We start from the raw sequence: 26,685 nt of genomic DNA, 5'->3' as shown, positions 1-26,685 counted from the left end.
TTCTTACAGGTGAGGACACCTACATAAGAACAGATATGTTTATGACTTTGTAAACTTTTGGAAATATGGAAATCCGGGTTTCCTATAGGCATGAGTCAATGTTTTTTGAGACTAAACATAATACGTATATTTTGATTAAATCATTGGCAGATATGCCTGGCGTTGATTAAACACCTACTTTACGCGTCAAGGAGAAAACAACACATAACTTAAAAAATATATATACTTTAATGTTTTTCGAAGTAAAATAACAAAGCCTAGATAATAGAAAACAAAGAAACATTCGAATCAAAGCGAATATAAAATGTGGAGCTTCACAATAGCTATCCTTACCAGTATGTTAGCAAATAGTCTTATAATTTTCATCTATTTTGCAGCATGTCTAATTTAATTATAAGATAACAGATGTTGTATTTACGCTCGAGGATCTCTAGTAAAATCTTCAGTAAGATTCATCAGTTGGGAACGTGTAGCATCAACATTTTACTTTATGGACAAAAAATGCAGGCATTAGACGTTACCAGACGGACTGGTCCCTCTGCCAAGCTATGACTGAGTGAGCGATTTGTATCGTTTACCTGTACAGCGATTTGCCATTTTCATCGCTCACTCAGACATAGCTTGATAAAAAAAAACCAGTCGGTCTTGAAATGCCGCAATAAGTTTAATACGTACAATGTGATTGGACGATAAAATGTCGAGTAGTAAATCTGCAGCGGTATGCACTCAACGACGAACATAATCATTGTTTCAGCTTCCCTTCATTTTCAATACGCCGAGAAAGCTTGCCTTCTGATCACGTGACACATACGACAAATTGGAGACCTTGACATAGATCTGGTCGCCTCTATTGAGCATCAACGCTGCGGAAGTGTAGCTCGTGAGATCACCAAAGTCCCTAGAAGGTTCAATCCTCTGAGCGTTGACACTCTTCAGCAGGAGCTGGTTGCCACCATTAGGATATATGACGTTGTATCGATACACGTAATGGTACAATAAAGGAATGGTACCCTCTTCAAAATTACCTGTGTCACGCACGGAGAAACATATCTGACTGTAGATCAAGTATAGTCCCGCATCCGTGATAATCAGTGTGTTGTTGTCAAATTGTACCCCGTCAATATGGGACGTAGGGTCGGACCGGTCCCAGCTTCGAATGGGTTCGATTCCACCTATTGAGATATCATTGATAAGGAATATAATTGTCAGATATGAAAATCAGATTGATTTTAAATGATAATATTTTCCAGTCATTATGAAAAAATTAATGCTCAATAGGAAAAGGTAAATTGCATTTGTTAAACTATCTAAACATGATTGATAAGTGTAAGGTCTTTTAGAATGAGAGAAGAATGTCTTTAGACCATATTTCATAGAATTAAACACGTATATCATATTATCTGTACTTACTGTTCCGTCCTGCCTTCAGTCGTTGCAGTCCAACAAGAACATGGGCAGATCTCGTACCAGAAGTCGGCGTATCAGATTGCGAGTTATTGCAGCATTTTGATTGGTTGGATTGTCTGTTACCTGTAAACGGAGATAAATTACCGTCTTCAATTATGCATTTTATGTACCCTTGTACAGTGTTAATGTAAGTTTTCTGATCATTTTCATCTCCAATACAATACGATTATTTAAAAATCATTCTTACCAATGATGTCAGAAATTCTTCTCTGTCTCTGATACATCTGAAAACATTAAATTTACTGTCTATAAAATTTGGAACAATTGTAATTTGAGAGATTAAAATACGATGTAAGGTCTTGAATTAAATAGAATTAGGAACTAGGAAGATACATTAGACTTTAATATTTATTTACTTAGCGTATGAATATTTCACATATATGAATTTTAAGTATTAGTGGAAATGTTAATTTTGTCTTTAGCCTACTGAGGCCCATATGAAAAGTGGTTGACGAAAGTTTTTTTCTTTTTTTTCTTTTAATAATTCAAACTATTTAAATGAACCATAAAATGTAATGATCAAAGTAATGGATCCGTACCAAATCCAGAATAATCTTCGTTTGTTTCGGCGTTGATGCACAGCAGATGTTTCCTTCTCTGTCAAGTTCACTTAGGTACGGATTGTCGTCGTCAAACGGACCTACCATCAATTCAGCACATTGCTGGCAAATCTTCTCGCTGGCATCATTTTGCCTTTCTAATCTTTGGATGTTTTCTTTCATGTTTCCTACCTGTGAAAAAAGGACTGCAACGCATGCTGAAAGAGCAATACAGAGGACGATACTTAGAAAAACCAAAGCGCAGATCACCCAGTAAATTCTGCAACAAGGTTTTCTACCTCTTTTATTGTCCACCTGCGGAAGGAGCTCTGTTGTCGAGCACTCACTTATTGATCGTTGTTGTTGCACATGTCCAGTGCATAGACGCTGTTGCTGTACAGCGCAATACTGATTGTTGGATTGGCCTTGTCCAGAATAAGTCGGACTAGCGCCATGGGGATTTGCCGCCATTGTTTACATTCTGAAAAAATAAATGGTATTTATTGCATTCACGAAAAATGGTTCCAACTGATCATACAGCCCTATTATGTGCATACGTAAATGGTTCATAATTATAGACATCCTTGTCCCGCAGCACTGAAGGTTTTCCTTATAGTCATTACGTTTTGAATATAACTTAAGCTCGTTTGGGGCAGGGTAATTCCCTTTTTTTGACTAATTAGCTCAGTTAGTTAGAGCAATAATATCATAATCTTAAGTCCATTGTTTGAGCCCCTATATAGCCCGCTGTTTAATTTTACATTTAGAACGTCGCTGTTGCTGTTACAAGCTCACTTGTACAAACAAGTCTTTCAATCAGATCTTATTTTTCTACTTGTACTTTCGTTTTCAGACACGCACATCGTTCAATCAGATCTTATTTTACTACAGTACTTTTATTTTGTTTTCAGATTCACAAATCGTTCAATCAGATCTTATTTTACTACTTGTACTTTCGTTTTCAGACACAAAAATCGTTCAATCAGATCTTATTTTACCACTCGTACTTTCGTTTTCAGAACAAATAATGCACACACGTATATCCAGCTGCCCTGCTCTCTTTTATAATCAAAGTGGCTTAAGAAGTGGTCTTTAAATACAAATGTGTTATACATAATAAAGTTATCGATATGATTAGTTCTTCTAGTTTCAATTAAAATTAGGTACAGTGCTGTCCATACACAAGGAGTATAACTCAAACATATCATGTTTTGTACTTTCAAGTTTTCGTTCATTTAATGCTTTGCACCCTATTTGTCTTTTTTGTTTATTTGATGTCATTAATTTTGCAACACAATTTAATTACATTTCTATGTATTTTATGTATTTTGAATATTTACAGTTTTGAAAAAATATATAGAATTATGTTTCTCTGCTGATTGCAATCAAATATAACAGGTAAGTTTCTGTTGCACTGGCATCAATTTCTGTTTTCTAGTGTAACACAGGTAGGGTTAGAATGAAATGTATACATAATAAGCAATAGGCAGTTACACGTAAATACAGGTACACATACCTTTTTACAACGTCTACCTTATACCAGGTACAGGTAAAAGGTACTACGACAACGTGAGGTAAACACAGTCGGCTGTCCGGGTAGCAAGTTACGTTTGTTATGTTCCACGCTAACTTTACACATAATGATATATGTCGTACCTTGATATGACATTGGCCGGCTGCCAACAGGTTTTAAACACATAAAGGCCGTTGATGAAATGCAATACGTACACGTTATTTATTGTATACGAGTAATAAAATTTACCTATTAAAACATTATCAGTTTTGTGAGCGAAATTAAATGATTTTCAAATTAGCCACGGTCGACCTTGACATCTGAAGTGTTCTGATACCGTTGTAATTGAGGGAGCTGATTTGTGTGTTCGAATCTAAAACGAAAGATATGTTGAAATATTTCAGGGATCACAATTACCTTACAAAACAGAAATATAACTAGTGTAGTATTCGGTAATATGAAGCAGCGTCTTACATGTCTATAGTTCTTTATCAGGCAGACTGGCAAAAGTGACACGCTGTTCACAATCTCTTGTACTCAGGAACATAGTGTAAAAAGTGTGATTGGGACATTATGTTTACTAATGCGATCATTGAGCCGAAGGCAGAAGATTAATGAAAGACATGTGCATTGACAGGCATCACGTGCGCAAAATGATGGACTTGAAATACAAGGAAACCATATTACAAATTATGATTGAAGAGACCAACAAACAGTCAGTCTTTTTTGAAACAGCTAATGCCTAGTAGGCTAAAAGAAGGCCAACATTTCAAGACAACTATATCACCATTGAGAGTTCATCTAAAGCAAGAGCTTTGGATGCCGGTAGCGTCGGTATACCATAAAAAACATAATAACTCTCATAAAGGGACAGCGAGCATTCTAATAATTAGACGCAATTCATTCGTCGGATTATATATGCTGGTTTGAGACGAATGTAATGGGTTCCAATGTAAAGTTTATTTTCAGTAGCAATCTTTATCACACAATATGACCGGTTAAAAGTGAAACAATGGGTTGCATACTCTAGCAGAGTAAAAACTTAGATGAAATGCTTAGGACGAGTTGAGAGCAAATTGAGTATTGGACCATAGAAACACACTTGATATGATAGGTGAAGTTTTAAGTAAAAGTTCCCGCAATATTTCAGTACCCGCCAAATGCCAACTAAGGATGATTTAACTTAGTTGGTGGCAGTACACAAAATTTCGGAACAATAATTACCCATGCACAAGAAATTGAAGAGAGCGTACAAGATATCTTCCATGAGATATATGCAGATGCGCCCACCACTGTCACAGACAATTGACTGTTTCTGAAGTGGACGTTAAGGGGGAAAACGTGTAATCTAACATGGGTATGAACCCAAAGACAGTAGATGATATGATACAGATTTTCTAGTATTTTGTACAAGCTGCATGATGGTAATGGTGCCAGGAGACCAGATTGAAGAATGGTATGTTTCCAGATCGTATAGAATGATGTTTATTGGGAGGCTGTATCTGACAGCTGGGAAAAAATAATGAAGAGATGTTGAACATGATCACCCGTCTGCTAGAGGATCCCGAGAACCGGCAGTGAGTAAGGTATCCTCGCTCAGCCGTTGCTTCAGCTAGATTAGTCATTAGTCGGTATATTTAGTCTAAATCTGCCACGACAGCAAGACACATGGCGTAGCCTTCCAGCTTATATATACCGAACCTGTCAGGATTACATTTCTGTGAACCACGTTTGGTTTGGTTTGGTTAGGTTTCATTTTGTTTAACGTCCTATTAACAGCTGATGTCATTTAAGGATGTGCCTCCATGTACCGGAGACAGGGTATGTTGGTTTCCTTGACTCCTTGTGATAGCGCGGATCTCATGCCGACTTGATAGTGCCATCACACTGAAATACCATGCCGAAGGCACTCAGCACTGCACAACGGGTGAACCAGTCATTGCGATTCCCCTAAATGCTGAACGTTAAGAAAGGAATAACAACTACCATTTTTAAAGGCTTTGGTATGTCCGCGGCCTGCGGACAGAACACATTGCCTTCCTCACCTTGGTGAACGCTCAGCATTAAAGCCAAAAGTGTTGTATTGCCAAGCAAGGCGCGAGGAAATAAAAGGTTATTAGAAATAGAAAGGATTATAAAGATTCCAAATGTTGCAATGGGTGCAGCACATTTATTTTGGTCGCTTTTGTGTTCCCAAGAAGGCACAAAAGCAAATCCCCAATTCTGCAAGGGATTCCCACATAAGCGGCCTCTTACGATACATGCAGTTGATAACAGCAGGTGTATTCTTTTTTCGATCCCCTACCTGCAGGGGTGTCGCCTTTTACGTATAGTAATACTTCAGATATATCAAAAAAGGTCTCAAAATGTATACTGTTTGCTAATATCTAGGTCTCTGTGGCCACCTAATGGTTCACCACTGTGATACTACTTTCAAATACACCGTTGCTCTGTGTTAGGTGTACCACACGTTGTGTTTAACATGTCAAAGAAACCTCTCCTAGGGTTTCTTTTTAAACGTTATAATAGACACACTGGGAGGGATATTGATCTAACAAAGTGTCATTCTATTTTAAGAAACAGGAAGTTAACAAGCTTGATTAACTGTATAGAACATGAAGACCTTTTTTTTTTTTTTTTTTTTTTTTTTTTTTTTTAACAAATATTGCTTTCATTGAGAATCGTTCGATTAATTGACATATGATCAATATAGATATTGTATTACTGTTCGGTATGGCTTGAAGTTCGGAAAAAGGTTTTACAATGTCATACTTTCTACAATTTCTTTTTATATAATTGATGTATATCAATACATTTACACAGATATTTTTTCCAGTACATACATCGACATGGATCGTTTCAAAGTAACCTTTGATTGGTGTTCATGTTCAAAGAGTAGAGGTTTAATGGTTGATAGGTACCTGTAATTATTTTGCACAATCAAAAGGGAACGTCCCTGATTAAAAAAGATCAGTGAAAACACCATAGGCTTTAATCGAATCCACGACACTGTTCTGACTCTAAGTAATGAATATGTAGTATTCGAGACATTCTGCTCGTGCAGTTCTAGTGATTTAATCAAAAGTTTCATATCCTAACGTCATGTGTGCAAAACACAGTATCTGCCCTAGCTGTTTCCGAAAAGTTCCCAGATATTTTTGGTGAAATGTATGTTGTCTGATTGGCAAATGGAGATAGGAAATACATTGGTTAACATGTGTGCCTGTATAAAAACCCAGCAGAGCTAAACGGGGATTTGAATCCTGGACTTCGGATTGTTATACTATCCCTCTAACCGACTGAGCTACCTGAGAAAGTGTTCTTGTCGACTTGAGCTTCAGTTATATCCAAAACGAAATGCATATATACGAAACACTAGAGTGCAGAGGGACTTATTCGTATGTTAACATTTGTTTAAATCTACACGATTTCACTGTTTATTCTCCTGACTTGCAGTAAAACCGATTAATCATTAAAGGCCTCAAGGTGTACTTCTGCGCCGACAAACTAACCTTCAAATGGGTATTGTCTCCCCTTTCTACTGATTAGTTTACGAGACCAGGTGATTGGTTCTGTTGGAAGGCTATCAGTGTCCGCGATTAGCTGTAAACTTGAAGTTTTTTTTCGTAATGTTTACAAGAAATACTAGTTTAAGAATAAATTAACTGCTTCAGCCATAGCATGTATAACACTATAATAGGTTTGTGGGGCTCTTCAGACAAGGACTTTCTTTTTATCATAAATACCTATGTGGTAGTTTTTCTACTTTGTATGGCATTCTGCAGGAAAAAAATATTTATGATTAGGAATGTAAACCTTATTTCGTTGTTTTAGTGTAGACTTTTCAAAACATTACAAGATTTTCAAATTCCCTATTAAGAATGTCTGTAACTTACATTGACTAAATGAATTTGATAACACCTCAAGATGTACATGTGTAAAAATGTGTGTCGATACAGGTAACGCAGGTTTTGTTTAGAGTAGGACCAAAAGTTATCTAATTGTTTATAAACTGCTTTATCTCTGATATTACATAATACAAACGGCTGTAGGTGAATCATCACATCTGGGTAAAACAATCGCTCAACAGAATAAAGATAAACGTTATATCCGTGATCAACAAATAAAGCGACATGTTGTAAAAACAATAAAAGCTTTGCTTTTTAAATCATCCATGGATTTTATTTCAAGGTAAATTTAGGGGAATTCCCCTCTGCATATAATCCCTTTACCAGGAAGTATTGACATACATAATTGTAATATCAGGGTATTAATGGGGATGATGTCATACAATTAGGGTCAGGGACGATATTAAAATAACACGTCTACCTCAGATGATATTTCGGTTTGTGATATGACATCGTTTCAAATACAGAGTCGGACTAGCAGATGGTATGTTTGTTCATGTAAACCTTCATTTCCCTAGTAGTTATTACAGACAGCAACTTAGAACTCCGAAATTGTAACCCGCAAATCTACAACTACAGGCGAGAGGATTAGTGTTCTTGAAATATCAATGAGCACTATGAGCATAGAAGTAGGGATCCGCCGAGCGAGGAACAAGAGAAATGAAATCATATTTCCTACAGATGATCAGGGGCGATATTGATGAAGTTTATAGAAGACAATCAACGATGATTAAGAACAGGGAGTTAAAGTGATAGAGATTTTGATGAGATATTTGGTTTTTCCTAAAGACTTAATCAAGAGCTGTTCGACATGGTTGTCAAAGAGATGTTTAAAGAAGGAGACAGCAAGAGGTTACAAAGAACATCAAGGAGGGCATCAACTATATCCAGGGGTTACTCTCACGTTTGCTCTCTACACCCCTGGAATATGTCATGGCAAAATTGAAGGCTCGATGTGCGCCACCTTGTTGATGAGACAAGTAGACTAGTTCGATCCTTTGATGTACATCAAAAGAATCTCGCGGTCCCGTAACGGTAAAAGTTGACAGGCTTTGAAGTCGGGCGTCTCTCCTTTGTAATCTTCAAAGGACAGGAATCAGCCTAGCGATTGGTCAGCTTTTTTTTTTTTTACCTTAGATCAGTCAAACAGCTATCTTCGTGCCTTCAATTTTGCCATGACATATTCCAGGGGTGTAGAGAGCGAAAGTAAGCGTAACCGCTGGATATCGAGGATGCAAGGAGTGTTTAGTAAGAGTTAATAACAAAGGAATGATACTTCTCGAGAGAATCACATGGGTTCGTAACAAATGTCTGAAATACACATATGCTATACCGATATGGGTCACAGCACACATACACGTGCTGTGACCCATATCAGTACAGCATAGGTGTATTTCAGACATTTGTAACGAACCCCTGTGAGAGAATGAAATGCAAGGGAACTGCAGTTCCTTAAAAAGAGGAAGAGTTAATTCTACAAAACGGACGGAACTCAATAATCAGCTATATATTTTTTATCTTTTACATCATGAATGATAAACGAAAAGACATATGTGATTGTTTTCAAATGTTCCACTAAGATGGTATAAGCCGTCCATCTATATTGTGTACATTACATTGTTTATTGTTATGGGACTTTTGCAAGGTACAAGTATCCGGGTAATGTACTCGTGTAGGTTACGTGTTTCTCTCCTATCTGGTCATGTAGATTGACCTTTTGAGATAACCCTGCTTGATAACGTTATCGTATATGGGCTGATCACGAGATGTATTGTATATCAACAAGGGGAAACAATTCGGTTTGGTTTTATCTATATGATTACGCCGTGTTAAGCATCAATAGTAAAATCAGTCATGATAACTATTAACATTATTTAAACTATCAACACTATTTAAAGTTCATGATAATAACTCCAAGGTCCATAGTTATCATAATAAACATATAATGAACCAATGCACAAAATCCTAATATCTGAACGGGAATAATTTAAACAATATACTTTCAGATTACTTGTGAAACAGTTTATTTTTATGTTTTATGTATAAACCTTATTCTGTTAATCTCTTCAAATGTGAACAGGATGTTAGAGAAAAGCAAATACATGTATAAAAAAACAGAAATGACGAAATAATTTCTTTTTGGAGATTCATAACTACACGCGAGGTTATTTTGGGCCGTAAAAGAAAAGAGAAAAGAATAAAAAATGTATGAATGTTAAAAAAAAAACCTAGAAAAGAAACTAGAATTTGTTTTAATCATATTATCCTTAACTATTTACACAGAATTCAAATATGGCAAAAAAAGCGAATATATCTCTCTTTAAATTGATACCTATTATCCCTAATGAAATCAACGTTTTGTGATATTAATTTTTCTGTGATTACGTATTTAAAGAATAAACTCCTAATGTCTTTTTGGAAGTAAAAGAATGAAAACACGTTGCCTTGATCAAATGTTTCTTGATTGACGCATTTTTTTTTTTAAATCCGTTTAGACAGTGATGAACCATTGGCGCTTGATCTTGTTTTCATACTCACAAAATCATGCTTAGAAAACCGTCTATAACTGTAAAAAAAAATAAGCCAAATTATGCAGATTCTACTATACCTAACTTAAGGTAATTGTCTGTCTGTCTCTATCGTTCTGTGTCTCGCTTCCATTTTCCAGGTCTATATGCCTGTGTATCCGACTCTCTAACAATACTCGTTGCAGCTGAACTTCTTTGCTTCAGAGCAAAATACAATAAACAACAGTATTCGGAGTGCAAACTTTCTGCGGGGCTAGACCAAGATTCGAACCGTTGACTCCAGATTGATATATTTCTTTAACTGATTGAGCTACCTCGTCAATTGTAGGGTCGGGGTCCAACTGTTCTACGGTTATGTCAAAATGGAAGGTAAGAGAGGGTTACAGTAACACCACAGTGCAGTGGGACAGGCGTCCTTAAGGGTTCTCAGTCGGTACAGTACTTAGGTATACCTTATTAATTACATCCATCAGTGATATGTTGGAATGGCAAACAGACAGAAATGCCGTATACAGACGATACACTTGTTTATCTATCTTGTCTACTCAATTCAGCAAATTAGGAGTGGGACGACTGGTTCGCCCGTTGTCAGTATAATGTGGCCGGGTGAGGCGTCCTGCTGGGTGTCTTCGGCAGTATGTTTCAGTGAGGTAGCACTATAAAGTCGGCATCAGTTCCGCGCTATCACAAGGAGATAAACACGAACATATCGCAGCCTCCCAAAATACACACACATACACTACACGCATGCATCTTGCACACAGGGGAGGCCGTCCTTAAATGACCTTAGCTGTTAATAGGACGTTAAACAAAATCAAACAAACAAACAAACTACTCAATTAGACGTTGAGGGATAATCAGGGGTTTCCCTTTGTGTCTTCTGCTAAGGAGACAATTGAACAAACCATCATTGAATTGCTTCCCCCACTTCAACAAATGGAATCTATGTTTTTTCTTTACTTCCTACATGTAACAGCCTATTTATTTCCTAGTTCTTTGTTTGGCGATGCCTCACTTCTGGTCTTAGTTTTGAGCGTGGAATAGGTCATGGCAAAATTGAAGGCACGAAGATAGCTAGTTTGTCAAAACTCGTTGATAAAAACAATTAAGAGAAAACACCACAAAGTCTGCCTTCGCGCAAATGTCCTATAATGAAAAGCTATGACTGTTTCTTATAACGTCACAACAGTTGGGCTACACGATTAGCATACATCAGAAAATATGTTCAGTTGTGAATGCATTGTATGAAAGCTTGATATGTGATTTAATAGTAATTATGTTTATGACTGTGGTGAATCATCCTCCATGAATACTCTTGTACTGACTTCAGGGTTTTCTATGCTCGTGCCCACCGTTACGTATATCAATTTGCCCAATTGTTACAAGTTTGATACTCGCTTATTATTGTCACTTTGTTATTAAAGTGTTGGTATTTTTTTTGTAATAAAGAGTGTGAGGAATACATGTGTAAATGTTGCCACAAAAACATCGAGAATTTAACAATACACTCAGAATGAAAAGTACTATTCCTTTTTACAAATGTACGCTGAACATATCCAGGTTAATTGAAAGGAAACAAGACTTATTAAGAGTTATCAGAGGCAAGTTGTCGGGAGTGTTTATCCCTCCAGTCGTCTTTATAATTGTTATTACGGGAAGCGGAAATACTACGGTAGGCGTTTCCCTTAGATCTACGTGTTACATGCCATGTATGCGCCACTATATACTTAATGGTGAATATGTTCGATAATTAGATCTTCGTGGGAGTAACCATATCTCATTAAGTGTTTCGTTAATTATAATGGTATTTTTTTTTTAAACTTTTAAACGACGCATTTGAACTATGAATCAAAAAAGTTTCATGAGTATAGGCACATACGTCATTGAATTTTAAATGATATTAGATACGGCAGATTTTGTCTTTTTAACAAATGGGCTGAAATTTGAATAGAAGATATCAGAATTGACTCGAAATCGGTATCCTTATTCAGAATACTGAAATATAGTATCATTGCCCTGACTCTAGGTCATTTAATGTGTATAAGGAATGGTAAGTCGTACTCGTAATCAATCGCAACATATCGCTCAATTCCTGCTTTTCACGGTTAGATTCCGAGAGTCACCGGACTTTGTCGATATGTTGCGATCGAAGTTGCATTTTGTCAGAGTATGAAGAAGAAAACTTGATGATGAAAAAGATATCTTCCATTCTAAAAACATCCTTTTTAGATATAGTGTATAACTGATAATGGTCATACAGGAATAGTATATATACTGCGATCTTACATTATATCAATGTGTCTGGTCCACGTGACAGGGATCAGAGAGTTAAAATACTATGTGTTTTGAGACTTTTCTTGGTGTGTATGTAGAATCGGGTATTTCGGGTGGTAAATAAAATAGAAATTGACTTAATACTCAAGTACATACGTGTTACTTATTTAGTTAGTTTCATTCGCTTATGAATTAATGTATTAATATATATCAGTATTTATTTGTTTTTCATATATGGAGGTTGGTGTATGTACGCTATACATTTAATCACAGAGACTAATAAGTTAGAAAATAAAATAACATAATTAGGTGGCATGTACACACCAGCAAACCTTATGGAACGCTTGATTGAGGTCGAGACAGACTTAGGTATCACAAATAAGATCAAATCGTTATCAGGTTTCAGTATTGAATCCGCTAGCCCGACTACGTCTACAAAATAAGTAAAGTAGATTTTTCTCTGCATGCAAAGGGAACTAACTCTTTCTTGCCTTAGTTCGTAAAACTGAACCTACTACAGTACACAACGTGCCTGCGTAGGTTCAACTCCGGTCAACATTAGCATCGAGGGACAGGTTACATGCTATCAACGTAAAAAAGACATAGTTTAGTTTTATTTTTTAATATTTTATTTCATGCATGATTTATTCCATTCGTTCATTCCTGTTTCAGCCCTGCCTCTCTACACACATACACGCACACATACTCTGAACCATTCGTCTCTGATACATACGCACACGCACTCTATATACTGTAAAAGTTATCATGTTAGCGGACAAAAATGCGAGCGTATTATCGAATTTTAATAGATTAACGCATTAATGATCAAAATTGAATCAATAAACGCGAACAAAACCATTAATAGAAAGTCCCATCAGCGTAATCATTAATGAGCGCAATGTTTACCGCGTGAAAATCGCGAAAAATAAAATAAAATAAAAATGGACGTTTACATTATATATCATCCTGTCTCAAACTTCTATATCACAGTAGGAATGTTTAGACATTGTTTATGTCTCAAAAAATATACACTCTTTTGGAATATAAAATACACAGCTGCCATTCACGAAATATATAATTGTTCAACTACAATAAGCAACACATACATGTATGTAGTCTGATACGATCTGTCTTTAACGTGCAGTAGACACGGGACCCACAGCGTTGGGTCCTATCTGGATATGTAGTCTGATACGATCTGTCTTTAACGTGCAGTGGACACGGGACCTGCGGTTTTGAGTCCTGTCCGAGGGACTTCTAATCGCGGGTCCGGAACTGCGCTTTGGTCGGCAGGTGCAGGAGAGCGCTCACACCAGTACCGAGATTCGAACCCCGGCCGTGACGTGCTGGTGTATATACCACAACCATTGGATGTTACGCTATCTGTACCACACCCAAGAAACTGGCCTCTTCTGCTCGCGAAACCATGGATATGTTGGACACTTTAACGTAGATTTCGTCACCAACCTTCAGACGAAGCGTCGCCGACGTGTAACTCGTGTGGTCGCTATGTGACGTCACGGGGTCAAGGTTCAAGGTCCTGACACTTTTCATCAGTAGTTGGTTGCCGGTGTTGGGATAGATGACGTTGTACCGGTACACGTAGTGGTAAAGGACACTGCTGGACTTGGGCGTTGTGGGAGGGACGTACTTGGAGAAGTAGATTTGGCTATAGACAACGTACAGTCCGGTCGTGTTGATGATCAGTCGGTCATTTGTTAAGTTAATTCTCTCGATGTGAGATGTCGGATCGTTTGATTGCCAATTCCGCACTGGCTGGTCACCATGATCTATAATATTGAAAAATAATAAAATAATTTTACTTTTATATGAGTTCCTGTACACGAGACGGGATATACCATCCACTAATCACCAACCTTATGTTAATCATCAAGACAATAGACAGATATTAAAAGTTGCTCAGTGTCCAGTTCTGATGGGCAACTGCTTTCAATTTGTTGTCATCGAAAAAAATGTATCATTGGTTAGAAAATTCAAGATTTTATATCTTCATTAACTTGTGTTTTTACATCTTCATGGACCCAATTCCCTTCATAAATATATATTTGCAACTGTTGCGCCGCCTAACTGAAAATCCAGGATCTGCCCCTGAAGGCCATGTGCTAAAAATGTACATGAGTAACATATTTGAAGCAGTTCTTGGTATGAACGATTTGCAATTACTCTTATTTTTTCATCATGCCATCATTATTATATTTCAAAACATGTATTTTCTCCATGTGATAATAGTTTTGAATTATAGCATTTTCTTTTGATGAAATTGTAAAATATGATCAATGTATCGCAATGTCAAAATTGACGAACAATATCACTGAAACAAAGACTGCTTTATAGTGGACGACAATGACGATCCAAGGGAAGCAACCCACACAGATTGTTTTTGCAATTGTGAGAGTGACGTTGGCTAGTCATATGAGAAGTGAAAGTCAGTCACGATTGCTGTTCCGATTATAATAATAAAACATTCTATTGCATTATTTAAAAGAGCAAATTTCCTCCCGTCGAGGACCTTACTGTTTTATAGAACTGTCTATAGATAAAATAGATTCCTACCTAACACACAATAGCGGAGGAATATCTTGCATTATATTAAGTGTGCATTGCACATTGCAGATGATAGACAAGTTCAGTAACACATACATGTACATTTAAACAATGATTTAGGTCTTACTCTCTTGATCACAGACCACCGGACAAAACTAGAACTGATGGACTACTTTTTGACCTACTTACCGTTGCGTGGTGTTTGGACACCTATGTGGAGGTGGGCAGATGCTCTTCCCGTCAAGACAGGACCAGGCAATGTCCGATTACACGAGGTCTGGGCGGCGTTCACTTCTGTGGGGAAACAATAAAGATAAACATCATATACGGGTGAGATTGTTTGGAAGAAATGAAAGAAAGAACGATTTACAGGAAGAGATTCTTTGAATGTCCGTGTCATGACATAAAACAGGAAAATAAGTTCCACCCGAGCAGTATTAAAGTTATTACTTTAACCATACCATGTTCTAATTATAAATATTTTTATCTTTTAAATGAAACCTATTTGCAGAATTTAAGGTAAATGAGTATTAGAAACGTAGTAAAGCTGTCTAAAGCTTGTCCCTAAGGGTGTCCGTCGGTACCAAATCGCCACTGGCGTCCGGTACATTATACAAGTTGTACCAGTAATGAGAACTATCAGGGACGTAACCAGGACTATGAGTATGTGGAAGCATACGAAGCGCGAGTAGGGGGTGGGTTCGGGAGGGGGGTTACCCCCTCCTGAGTTTGAGGGGGTAAAATACTTATCATTTTCATATTTGGCTTGTAGTATATTTTATCAAATGCGTAATAATTACTTCCATATGAACAAGGAACATTTTCGTTAAATAGTCAATAAAAGAAACAATGTCAATGAGATAATGAATTCACTGAGGGCCGAGGATTATATGAGTTGTTAAAGTCTATCACATACAGTTCTACGATGTGATCCTTGTTAAAAGTATACTTGAAAAAAATACGTGAAAGCCCGTGCGTCCGTGCGTACGCCTGGTTACGTCCCTGACTATGCGACGCAATATGTAACATGCGTTTCTCTGTTCATCGATACATTACGGTCATTAGTGTCAGATTATGTAGTTCCAGTGATTAAGGAGTACCGACTTACCTTCAATGCATGTAATCTTGTTCTTCTTCTTAAACAACTGAAACGAAATAAACGAACGTATTTCATTTGACGACTTTAGAATTCATATTTGATATGAAATGACAAACTTTCTAAGGTAATGAGGGCCCACTAGGTTGAAAAAATGTGATTATTACCGAACCTGTTTGCAAAATCGAAAATTGAAGTAAGGTCTGATTAAACGAAGGAATACGTTGATCTTTTGTTTTAATCATAGCTCATGCCAAAAGCAACGGGATAAGGACAGCAGTTTTAAAACTTATTAAAGACTTACCAGATCAAACATGACCTTGGACTGTCTTGCATCGTTTGCGCAGCACACTCGGTCACCGTTGTCATCTGACGTCACTTCCAGTTTCTGGGTAGCAGCATTTTCGTCCTCAAAAGGAGACATAGTAAGTTCGTCACATAGCAGGCACACCTTCCGGTCAACCGAATCACCAGATGCTCTCTGCAGTTGCGCACGAACATGCTCGAGATTGGAAAACAAAATTGCCACGCATGTGCCCAGAGCCACACAAAAGCAGGCGAGGAAAATGGCAATGATGATTAAAACGCATGAATACCGGTCAGCAGATTTCTTTGAGGTGAGGGGCCGAAAGTCACTCCCAGAAGTCCCGGGGATGATGCTGCTACACGATCCGGTCGTGGAGATACTCGCAGACCTCTCACTGTTCTGGTATTTAGGGTTCGACATATCACATGGGATGTCGTAGTGAGAGTAAGACGGATTGGTAGACATCTTTCCTTATGTAGAGCTGTTCAAAAACAAACCAGGTTTAATAATTTAAGACGTTATAACTTAATAATTAAGTGATTAAATATTTAACAGAAAGAAGGTACTAAGAAAAGAGATTTGATTAGAAAGAAGATGAAAATGAACGATAAAGATACTGAAAACAATAATACTGAAAACTTTAGATACAGACCCGATATATGGTCGACAAATAACAAGGTAGTATCGGTTAAAAAATGGTTATTTTGACCACATCATTCCTTTGAATTTAAAAGTGTTCATTCTGCTTTCAAATACCTGTGTGCAGTCTGTGAGCGTACAACTGTAAGACAACTGGTTTTTTTTTATGAGATTTACTCTCTACTTACATGTATATATATGACCAGGAATAGTTTTTAGCGTGGACGTAATGAGCGTGTCAGTTGTCCCTGATCGATATTTAAATCAGTTCACGTGTCAGTCAGTAATGAGCGTCCCTTCGTCTGAATTACAGGTTTGTTACTGTAATGAACCACTCACTTTGTTTCGATTAGACAAAAATTGATCTGATAGATCTCTGGTTTCACAGATTTTTACCAATTCAACGATAAACTTGTTTTAACTCGTACACTTTTTCCGTTCAAGATTTTGATCCGTTTTAGTTCACATAGGTTTTACTATGAGTGAGGTATTTTCTTAATTTTTTTTCCGTGAGAAAAGTCGGTCTTGTCATGCATGTGTGCTTGGGAAAAGTGATGAATTTAATTATTTAACTGCCATCTCTAGGCAACGGAGTATTTGATAACAGATCATACGTGGCATGTTGGTACAGCGAATGTATCGATCTTTGTCCAACACAGACTGACAGCTGTGGAAGGAAAACTGGAAATTTTCAAATATCAATTTATAAATAAAAATTCAAAAATATCACACAATGTACACATAAGATTTGCTTGAACCATAAAGCCATTACTATTTACAAGCAAAAGTATATTTTTGGAATGAAAATAAAAGAAACAGTACACAGAGTTATGTTATGAAAATCACAAACATGGAATATTGCCGAGTGTCTTATCCAATGAAAACAGACGAGGAACAACATGGAAGTAGGTCATGATTTAAAAGAATCGACAAGTACCTTGACGTCATGTCCTATACAAATATACATTATGACTCAAAAGAAAATGCATACACTATTCAGGAAGTAACCTAAACAATGTACACTAAAAAGGAATACCATAGTTCCTTACAGTAGTTAAAGTATTAAATCAATCTAACAATATACCAGGAAAGGAGCAGCATGTGAATAGTAATTAACACGATCTACAGGTTTACCATTTTATAATCAAATGTAATCGCTATTCAGACCTCCGCTCTAAATAATAAAGCAATATTATTTCACGAGGCCTAGTATGTATAAATTTGTTCAATTTCTCAAAATAGAAAACACAAAAGAACTTAATAATTTAGGAAAGTATTTATCACTAGCGTTTAAACGTAGAGCAGATTTATTAAGAGGTCATCACTAGAAAAGGTCATGTTAAGATACATGATGTATATCAGTATATTGAATACAAATTATGTAATATACCATTATAAGTCTTGTCTGGGTGAATGAGGGTGAACAAGGTTCTGGCGTGTGTATTAATGTGAGCATGATGAATGACGAATGATTGCTGCTGCTGCTGCTGTGATGATGATGATGTGTGCGAGTTAGTGTGAGTGTGTCCTTGTGAGTGTCTTTGTTTTATCTGTAATTGCAACTAGGTACTCGTGCCAACCAATTAATGGGTACTCGTACCAACCAATTAATGGGTACTCGTACCAACCAATTAATGGTACTCGTACCAACCAATTAATGGGTACTCGTACCAACCAATTAATGGGTACTCGTGCCAACCAATTAATGAGTTCAAGTTCAATTTCATTTTGAGTCTTTCGTCTCCTCAGTTACAAGTAACAAAAGAACACCATTACACGACATTACACACTCACAAAACAATTACAAATAGAAACAGTATCATAATTTTGGAGAGTGCAACTAAGCTATTTATAATAATAGGGTTCTTCTCGAATTTGCAAATTTTATATATTTCCCTAAATTCGTTATTTCTTTTGTATTTTTCACACTCAGTAGTCCTATCAATTAAAACATGCTTGGCTTTTTAATGTAGTAATAAAAAAAACACGTGTCAACCAATTAATGAGTAAAAGTGCTAACCATTTAATAGATACAGTTACCAACTAATTAATCTGACAGAATGTTACAACGTTAACACAGACGAAATATTTACTCGTACAAGTGTATTATTTAACCAATAACTAGACATAACGATCACTATTTTAGCATCTGTAACCAACTTACGAGGTGTACTTATCCATATGTTTACCGAATTGTTTGTTCGATTGGGTTTCTAACAAAACAGTGTTGTTTAGTATGAAGATGTAAAAGTTAAAGATAATTCCTCATTTTCAATAATTGTTTACTTTCATTGATGCATGAATTAAACTAGATTTATATATTAATGACATTAATGTCAGATATTTTATTATGGAGTTATAAGTAGTATTTACAGTCTGTATGATAGATAAGCATACACTCACCTGTACGTATACCCCAAAGTCTTCATACACATTGTAATACGTGTACAAACTACCCCGGTTATATTCACTTAATTAACGACCCGGAACTAGACTTTCAATGTAGGGAAATACCCAATCTCTACGCAGAGTTACGGTCCTTGCACTCCCTTTGTGTGTGATTGAAAAGGAATAGAGATTGGGAATACCGAACAGCGAGTGTCTAGCCAATGAGAATGATGTCACCACCATTGTTCTATTTTTGGCATAAGGTTTTTCCCGATGACCTTCATCTAGTAACAGATACAGTATCCGGCTCGACAAATGATTATTTCATGGGATAACACCAGGTAACATTTGGTATAAACATTGTCAGTATCATTTAGTGTATCACGGTGTAAATTTTCAAATTTTCACTTTTTCAATGTTCGTTAATTTATTGTTATCTGTTTATATCAACCCCTATGTCTGTATATTTAGTATGAATTTCTATGTGTACACTGAGTAACAAAACCTTACTATCTTCCCTGCAAACACGTGCCCGACTTGAGATCTGTGCAGTTTTCCTTTCTATTTGAAAAAAAGCGTGAAGGGAATGAAGTTGTTTATACGTATGTCAATACAGTAATACTGACAACAAGCTTCCGGTCGATTTACTTCAGACAATGTGTGAATGGAGTAGATATATTTCAAACATTACATGATTGAGTATTCAATGATTTTATTTTTTGTACCGAATAAACTACGTCACCGAGAGAGTTCCGTAAAGGTATGTCTTTGACTCCCTGCCCCCCCCCCCCCTCCCCCAGCTGTTAATAAAATGTTAAACAACAAAAGAAAACCAAACGAAACCAATATACCCCCAAAATATATTAGACGTTAAACAAACTAAACAAGAACCAAACAAAACCCATAAATTGAAAATAACTAAACGAAATAAAATTTATGACAAAATGTAACAGGTTAATCATATAGTATAAATGAAGCTTTGAAGCTCATTTTGAAAGATATTATTTCACACCAAATAAATTATAAATTCAAATAATTATCAGTGAATAACCATCCATAGCCTACGCAAAAGGTCATAAATGTAATATTACAAATAAAAAACCTAACAGTTTTGCAGAGGAAATCATGTGATATATACATTTTTTTGTTTGCATTTTGAATTTTTGATTTCAATACATTAATTTAAAGATTAAGTAAAGCATTTTACCTGAGTGTAGCTATACAGTACCTGATAAGGGGTCAGCTGACTGGATTGTGCTGGACAGAAACGCTAACTACATGCATATGCGCTTATTCTACTTTCACTTTCGACATTTCGCAGAATATTTCGTTTTGTTTTCTGAAAACGGCCGTGTTTGGCGCACGTCCGAATTATGTTATCGATTAATGATATACATGTAAGGATTATACACATATTTGCTGTAATTCAAGAATTCGAGACAGCAACAAATAAATAACCGATATTTGACGAAAAGTAAACCATTTGCATCTGTTAAACACAGAAACACACGTGTTATTTTTACTTTCGTTTTCGAAGAAATATCGGCAACACTGACCAGTTTTTGAAAACACAATTTAGACTAGACTAGTTGGTCTATTTAAGTTCTATATTTTTTCTATGTTTGACATTTAGTCATTCACAATGAATCAGCCATTGTTTATATATCTTTTGCAAGCATTTACAATAAAGTAGGTCTTACATCATACAAGTACATGCGCTGTACGGAAACATGAACTTAACATGAATATGTATATATCAATTCAATAATTGTGTTGCTCATTTATAGTTACTTAGTAACTTGAAGGCAAATAATAAAACAACAAATTTACAAAGAAACTGCAATAGTCAACAATATATAAACTATACAGAAGCCAGGCCCACACTCCTTAGTTCAAATGACTGGTTTATATATAAGCACCAGTCAAGGATAAGTTGCATATTGTCAGAAGATAAAATATGTGTTAAAGTATTTGTATCTAGTATAGAAAAGTTTTGAATATATATGCACTGTTTAAAAATTGGAGCATTCGAAATTCAAAATGCATATATTATTTAACTGGAATAAATATGTCAAACGCTTTGATGTACAGATCTAAACATATTGTTGGAAATATACATGTGCTTGATCATATTTGGTAAAGCAAACAATAGATGATGATGATCTTATGTTAAACTACTAAATTAGTCTATAAATCCATGTTATAAGTATTACACGTAGGTTATTTATATATAATGTTTAAGTGATTGATTCTGGTAATAATTACCATTGATATTATGCGTTTTATTTAATATTTTTGTTCAAGGTTCATCATAAGTATTAAAAACAAATCGTCATTCATATTCTACATCTGTTTGTTGCTGTTGCATATGTCGTTATTCAGCCTTCGGAATGATGTAACTCGCTTCCCTTAATATCAAGGCTTTTGATTGGCTCGTCAGAAGCGAAATTACACCCCGTGAATGTCCCAAATGTCTAAATGTGCCTTAATGACCCTTTCCCGGTACCATACAGCCAATCATGGAGACAATAACTTTCTCTTTAAAACGATACCAAGCTTAAGTGTTTTATTTTATTTTATTTAGTTTAAACAAATATGGAAACTTGGAAAATATCCAATTTTAGTCGGTCACAATGAGGGACGTTCTCTGGTATTTAAAAGTTCTTATATATAGTACAGAGAAAATCAGACGACGTACATCGATAAGTCATGGTACATCGCTTAGGTCGAACAGACTTGCTAATTAGTTAAGCGCATTACTGAAAGTCATTTATTGTGTTCCTAAAAGCTCTGTTAATCAGAAATAATGTTTCCAGTATAAGGCCACCTCCCTATTTTTTACTTCATACAGTTACTTGGTGCAAACAGAAACCATAATTCAAAATCGACGAAACTATGGCAAACTTCGAAGATTCACAGAAATATCCTCTAAAACTACATGGAACATAAGATAAATTGAAGGGTAGGTTATTTTCTTTGTCGCCGATAACCGCCATGCGTAATCTGACCAAATTCAAGTAAAGCAGCATCCCCAAAGAGCAAACCAGAGTAGGGACTACAAAACTACAAGACGCACTGAAATCATACTCCAAAGCATCGACCCTCATATCGCTTAAGGAAATAAAACAGTTCCTTATAACATCATGATGTAGTTTTCATCAATCTGCATATCTCAAAACTTGTGGTGGCAGAAAGTAACAATTTAGGATTTGACAAGGCTTTTGTTACCGGAGCTGACATTCTTCTCGGGAAATTCACGTTCATTTGCAAACTTAATCAATTTGACCATGCGAGGGGATTGTTAGTTTCTGTAGGTATGCCCATAGTCTGTTGTAATTCTTGTCACCAAACTCAGCAAATGTGTTATCTGCCAGGAGTATAATATCTCTCATCTTTGATTTGTCTTGTTTCTTGTAAAATATGCCCGTGAACGGTTCACATCCATACATCTGCAGCGATTCGTCTTTCGAGTAAGCGAATCTTTCTAATAAAGAGAACGAAGGTGTTTTAACGTCGATTCTTCTGATAGAAGAAACAATTTTGAGGAAAGGGTGTTCAGCAATGACCGGAAGATTTTTTAAGTTCTTCAGCTTTGATCTTCCACTAGTTTCACCTTTAAGTGTAGATTCTAAGAATGGCGGATAAAAGTTGGACTAACGGCTATGTTTGAGCAACATGAAGATTAATTGATAAAACGCTTTTAATAAAGATTGTTTGAAGTTAATGGATTAATTACGAGCCTAGCGAGTTACCTTACCAGTAACCGGTATAGAAACATATTTTTATAGAGAAGCTCATAGCTAGGATTTTGTCCTTTGAAAGTTTCGGTTAAAGGACAAGCAGTGTTTCTAGTTTCTTCAAATGCAGAAATGAAAAAGTGTTTGCAGATAAGAATTAAGGTTTAGATAAGTTGTCTGTCGACACATACTTGACATACATTGTACTTACCATGCAAAGTTTTAGTGTTTGCTTGTGTTTCAAAAAATAATAAAAAATAAAAATAGAAATAAAAACAACAACCCTGATTGGGTACATCTGTATATGGAATACAAGGACATGCCAGTTTGGAGATTACTTGTTGTGTAGGACATTGCAGTATTGCATATAACCAATTAATGATAAATTTAACTAAATAATAAAGTGATTTTTGTTGATATTCCTGACTATGCGTTTAAACACGTGTAAATAGTATTTTTTATGTAGTTTGAAACTAGTTTTGCTTTCAATTTTGCCATTTTGCACGAATTCAGATTAGGATATTTTCTGTAAACGAACTGGATTAAACAGATCAACGTATACTGGTGTGTATTGTGTTACGTCCGACTTTCGTTTTCGACCTGTTTCGAAGAATCATTCTTATGTTTTCGGAAAACGGCCGACTTAAACATGTTCATCCAAAAATGTTATGATTTCTGATATCTGGACATATTTTTTTTATATGTTATATGAGAAGTAGGGATAAAAATATCGGTAATTGTCGAAAAGCATACAATTTTTTATACGCTATAGAGCGAAATATTTGTGTGGCTTTCGTTTTCGTGTTCGAAGAAATGTCAGCAACGCTAATCCAGTTTTGAATATGTTGATTTAAAAAAATATATGTACATTCATAATGAAATAGCTATTGTTTATATGTCAACTGTAAGCATTATAAAGATTGTATGCTTACCACCATATCACTATATAAATGCGCGTGCATTCTGATAACATATTTAATATATCTTATTTGATCTTGAAATAGTATTATTTTATCGGAGTATGACATCTACTACTGAAACTTTGAGCGTGAAAATTTCAGATTTACAATAAAATGTTTGGAGATATTAACATTGTAAATAATGTAAAAGCTGAACTCAAGCTAAGACTCAGCTTAAGGTAGACTCGGAAAGTTCGTGATATCTTACGTTTCTGAGATGCAAAAGGGATCTTGAGTCCGTGCGATAATTTCGGAAGAAATGCTTTGATTTTCATGAAAGGTTATACACATTCGTACAGGATCAATTATCCAATCAAGTTCGATTTTGAAACAATTTTGAGATTTCTCAACGATACATATTTTACCGGAGAAAAGGAAACATGAATAGCATAACAATAGGTAAATAAATGCTGTTTTTATGCACACACAAATAGTTAAAGGGCTGTTTGTTAGCTTTCTGATAATAATTTTGAATTTCAGATTTACAATAAAAAGAAGGACATGCAATGAAATGAAAAAGTACTTGCTATATCTATTGGAAAGAATAGATTATCATAAATCAAAATAATGAATACCAGAAAACAAACATATAATGATTATGTATGGTATATTGTGTTGTAAGCTATTGAGTTTTTGATCTCTATAGAGATGTACAAGATGTCTTCAAAAATCTTTTTACATGGGAAAATTAATCCAATAATGTAGTTGTGTAATTCGTGGTGACATTTTCGTTATAGACCCAAAAGATACACAAGAAAATGTACAAGCTTTACATGTACTATAATTTCGTCATTTTTCGCTAAACAGACTTACATGGTGTTTTGTGAAAACGGTCAATTTGAGCACACGTCAGGGCAATGCTATTTTGATTAATGATATAGATATACACAATTTGCTGTTACAGAGAAAATCGAAATTAAAATATAGAAAATGACATCTAGAATAGTCAACACATAAATCATTTTGACATATAACATGTACGTGTGAAGTTATGTCAGTAACGCTTCTCGATTTCTGAAAATGTTAAAGTTCTATTTATAAACTTATTACTGTGTTTTAGAATTGTCTAGTGACATAGAATTTGGCATTGCATCGATCTATTGTGGGCATTTATAAATTTGCATATATATAAACTAGTATAAAGAAGTTGTGATTCAAAACTATATAAATGGGGGATTGAAGATGATTGATGTGCATGTTTTTATAGATTCTCTTAAGCAAGGTTGGGTTAGAAGAATGTTACAGCCATCTGGAAAATGGAATCAACTTTTGAATTTAATTTTGGATCCTTAAAAAAAATATGTAAAAAAGGATCATTATGACATGTGTAAATACCTGTCGTAACCCATTTTGGAAGAATGTTTTTAAAGAATGGGTTAGACTGAATAATTCCAAATTTATGAGACAAACCTACAGTAGGAAATTCGACTCTCAGATAGCTATAGAAAGACCTTTCCAACCTTTTATACTTCCCTTTGAAAATTTCTTTAAGAGTAAAAATGGAGCTACAGATTTTTATAACTGTATTATTGCTCCAGTGTCAACACATACAGGGACCAATAAATGGAACCAGGAGTTTGACTTTCGAAATTCCTTTTAAAGTAACTAAAAATGCAAAATTATAATGGTTTCTAGTTAGAATTTCACATCACATTTTGGCTACAAACACTTTTCTGTTTAAAATTAACTTAACCTCTAGCCCGTTATGTACTTTGTGTAATATAGAACAAGAAACAATAATTCATTGTCTATATGAATGTCGAGAAGTGCAGGAATTACTGTAGAGATTTGAAACTCTGCTGGATCTATTTTTATCGCGTTTTCATTTAATAAAGAATCCTTCCTTTTTGGAAACGTTCCACACCTTTCTAGCTATGTTGATAATGAAATTTTAATTCTTACCAAGCATTATATATACAAGACTAGATGTCTCTGCAAATCCTTAAATCTCAATGCACTAATTAATGTCATTAAAGAAATAACGGTAAAAGTGAGCACGTCAAAATGTGCGTGTGTTGCTTTTCATGATTATATGTATCATGAAAAAATCGTCGAATAATAAACAATTACAAAAAAAAAGTATATTTTTGTTCAAGGTTCATCATCAGGCGCGTAGCTACCATGTAAGCCAATAAGCCCGGGCTTGCACATGATTTTGACAAGTATAGGTTTTCATCACGTTTTTTTCTTCTTGCTGATACTATAAAGTGGAGTTTAAGTTTTGAATATATAGTATACATATGTAATTCCTCAGATATGATACATTGTTAATAGTTAGTGGGGCAACCTCGCTTCCCGAAATGACCAACAAATAACAGGAGCTAGTATAAGGAACCAGTTACAAAGCACAAACAGAAGACGAAACTGTGTGGGAGACTGAGTAAAGGTGACAGTGGGGGTAACCTCGCTTCCCAATTAACTCGGATCAGATTATGAAAAAGACAAACCCAATTGCATGTTCACTAATGCAGAAGTATCAAATGCATTTATCAAGATTAGATAAAAACCAGACAATGAATGTATGGAGGGTGTACAAAGCAATACCGACGGTTAATCTTCAGAATTACACTGGATCCACGTAAATAGGTATATAGATATACAAAACATAGGAGTTTTTTCTTGCGGATTAAAACGAGAAAACAGACATCAAGACGTGGTAAATGGCTCCTGAGACGTTCTAGAAAACAAAACTTTCATGGGGGAGACCCCCCAGACCCCCCTTAAAGGGGGGGGGGAGACCCCCTCCCATACTCTCCCCCTGCTCG

The 26,685-nt window shown here is 35.6% G+C and overlaps 2 protein-coding genes across 4 annotated transcripts; both read right to left on the bottom strand.

Moving 5' to 3' along the window:
* Nucleotides 1-209: 209 nt before the first annotated feature.
* On the bottom strand, nt 210-3,638 carry LOC110446214. Its single transcript, XM_021491251.1, has 5 exons — nt 3,523-3,638; nt 2,007-2,487; nt 1,655-1,691; nt 1,411-1,530; nt 210-1,172 (listed from the first exon to the last, which is right to left on the bottom strand). Exons 2-5 carry the CDS (start codon nt 2,475-2,477, stop codon nt 751-753), a joined length of 1,050 nt encoding a protein of 349 aa, XP_021346926.1. The 5' UTR covers nt 2,478-2,487; nt 3,523-3,638; the 3' UTR covers nt 210-750.
* A 9,197-nt stretch (nt 3,639-12,835) lies between these two features.
* LOC110446213 lies at nt 12,836-20,535 on the bottom strand. Of its 3 annotated transcripts, none has more exons than XM_021491250.1 (5): nt 20,453-20,535; nt 16,195-16,678; nt 15,903-15,939; nt 14,984-15,088; nt 12,836-14,019 (listed from the first exon to the last, which is right to left on the bottom strand). In XM_021491250.1, the coding sequence occupies exons 2-5, from the start codon at nt 16,660-16,662 to the stop codon at nt 13,604-13,606; spliced, it is 1,026 nt and encodes a 341-aa protein (XP_021346925.1). In that variant the 5' UTR covers nt 16,663-16,678; nt 20,453-20,535; the 3' UTR covers nt 12,836-13,603. The 3 variants fall into 3 exon arrangements, with proteins under 3 accessions (XP_021346925.1, XP_021346924.1, XP_021346923.1); XM_021491249.1 differs by having other exon boundaries at nt 20,432-20,524; XM_021491248.1 differs by lacking the exon at nt 20,453-20,535 and adding an exon at nt 19,240-19,346.
* Nucleotides 20,536-26,685: the final 6,150 nt, after the last annotated feature.

Source organism: Mizuhopecten yessoensis, unplaced genomic scaffold (assembly GCF_002113885.1).
Source record: "Mizuhopecten yessoensis strain PY_sf001 unplaced genomic scaffold, ASM211388v2 scaffold2641, whole genome shotgun sequence".
NCBI classification, from domain to species: domain Eukaryota; kingdom Metazoa; phylum Mollusca; class Bivalvia; order Pectinida; family Pectinidae; genus Mizuhopecten; species Mizuhopecten yessoensis.
This window is presented reverse-complemented; position numbering and strand designations above follow the sequence as displayed.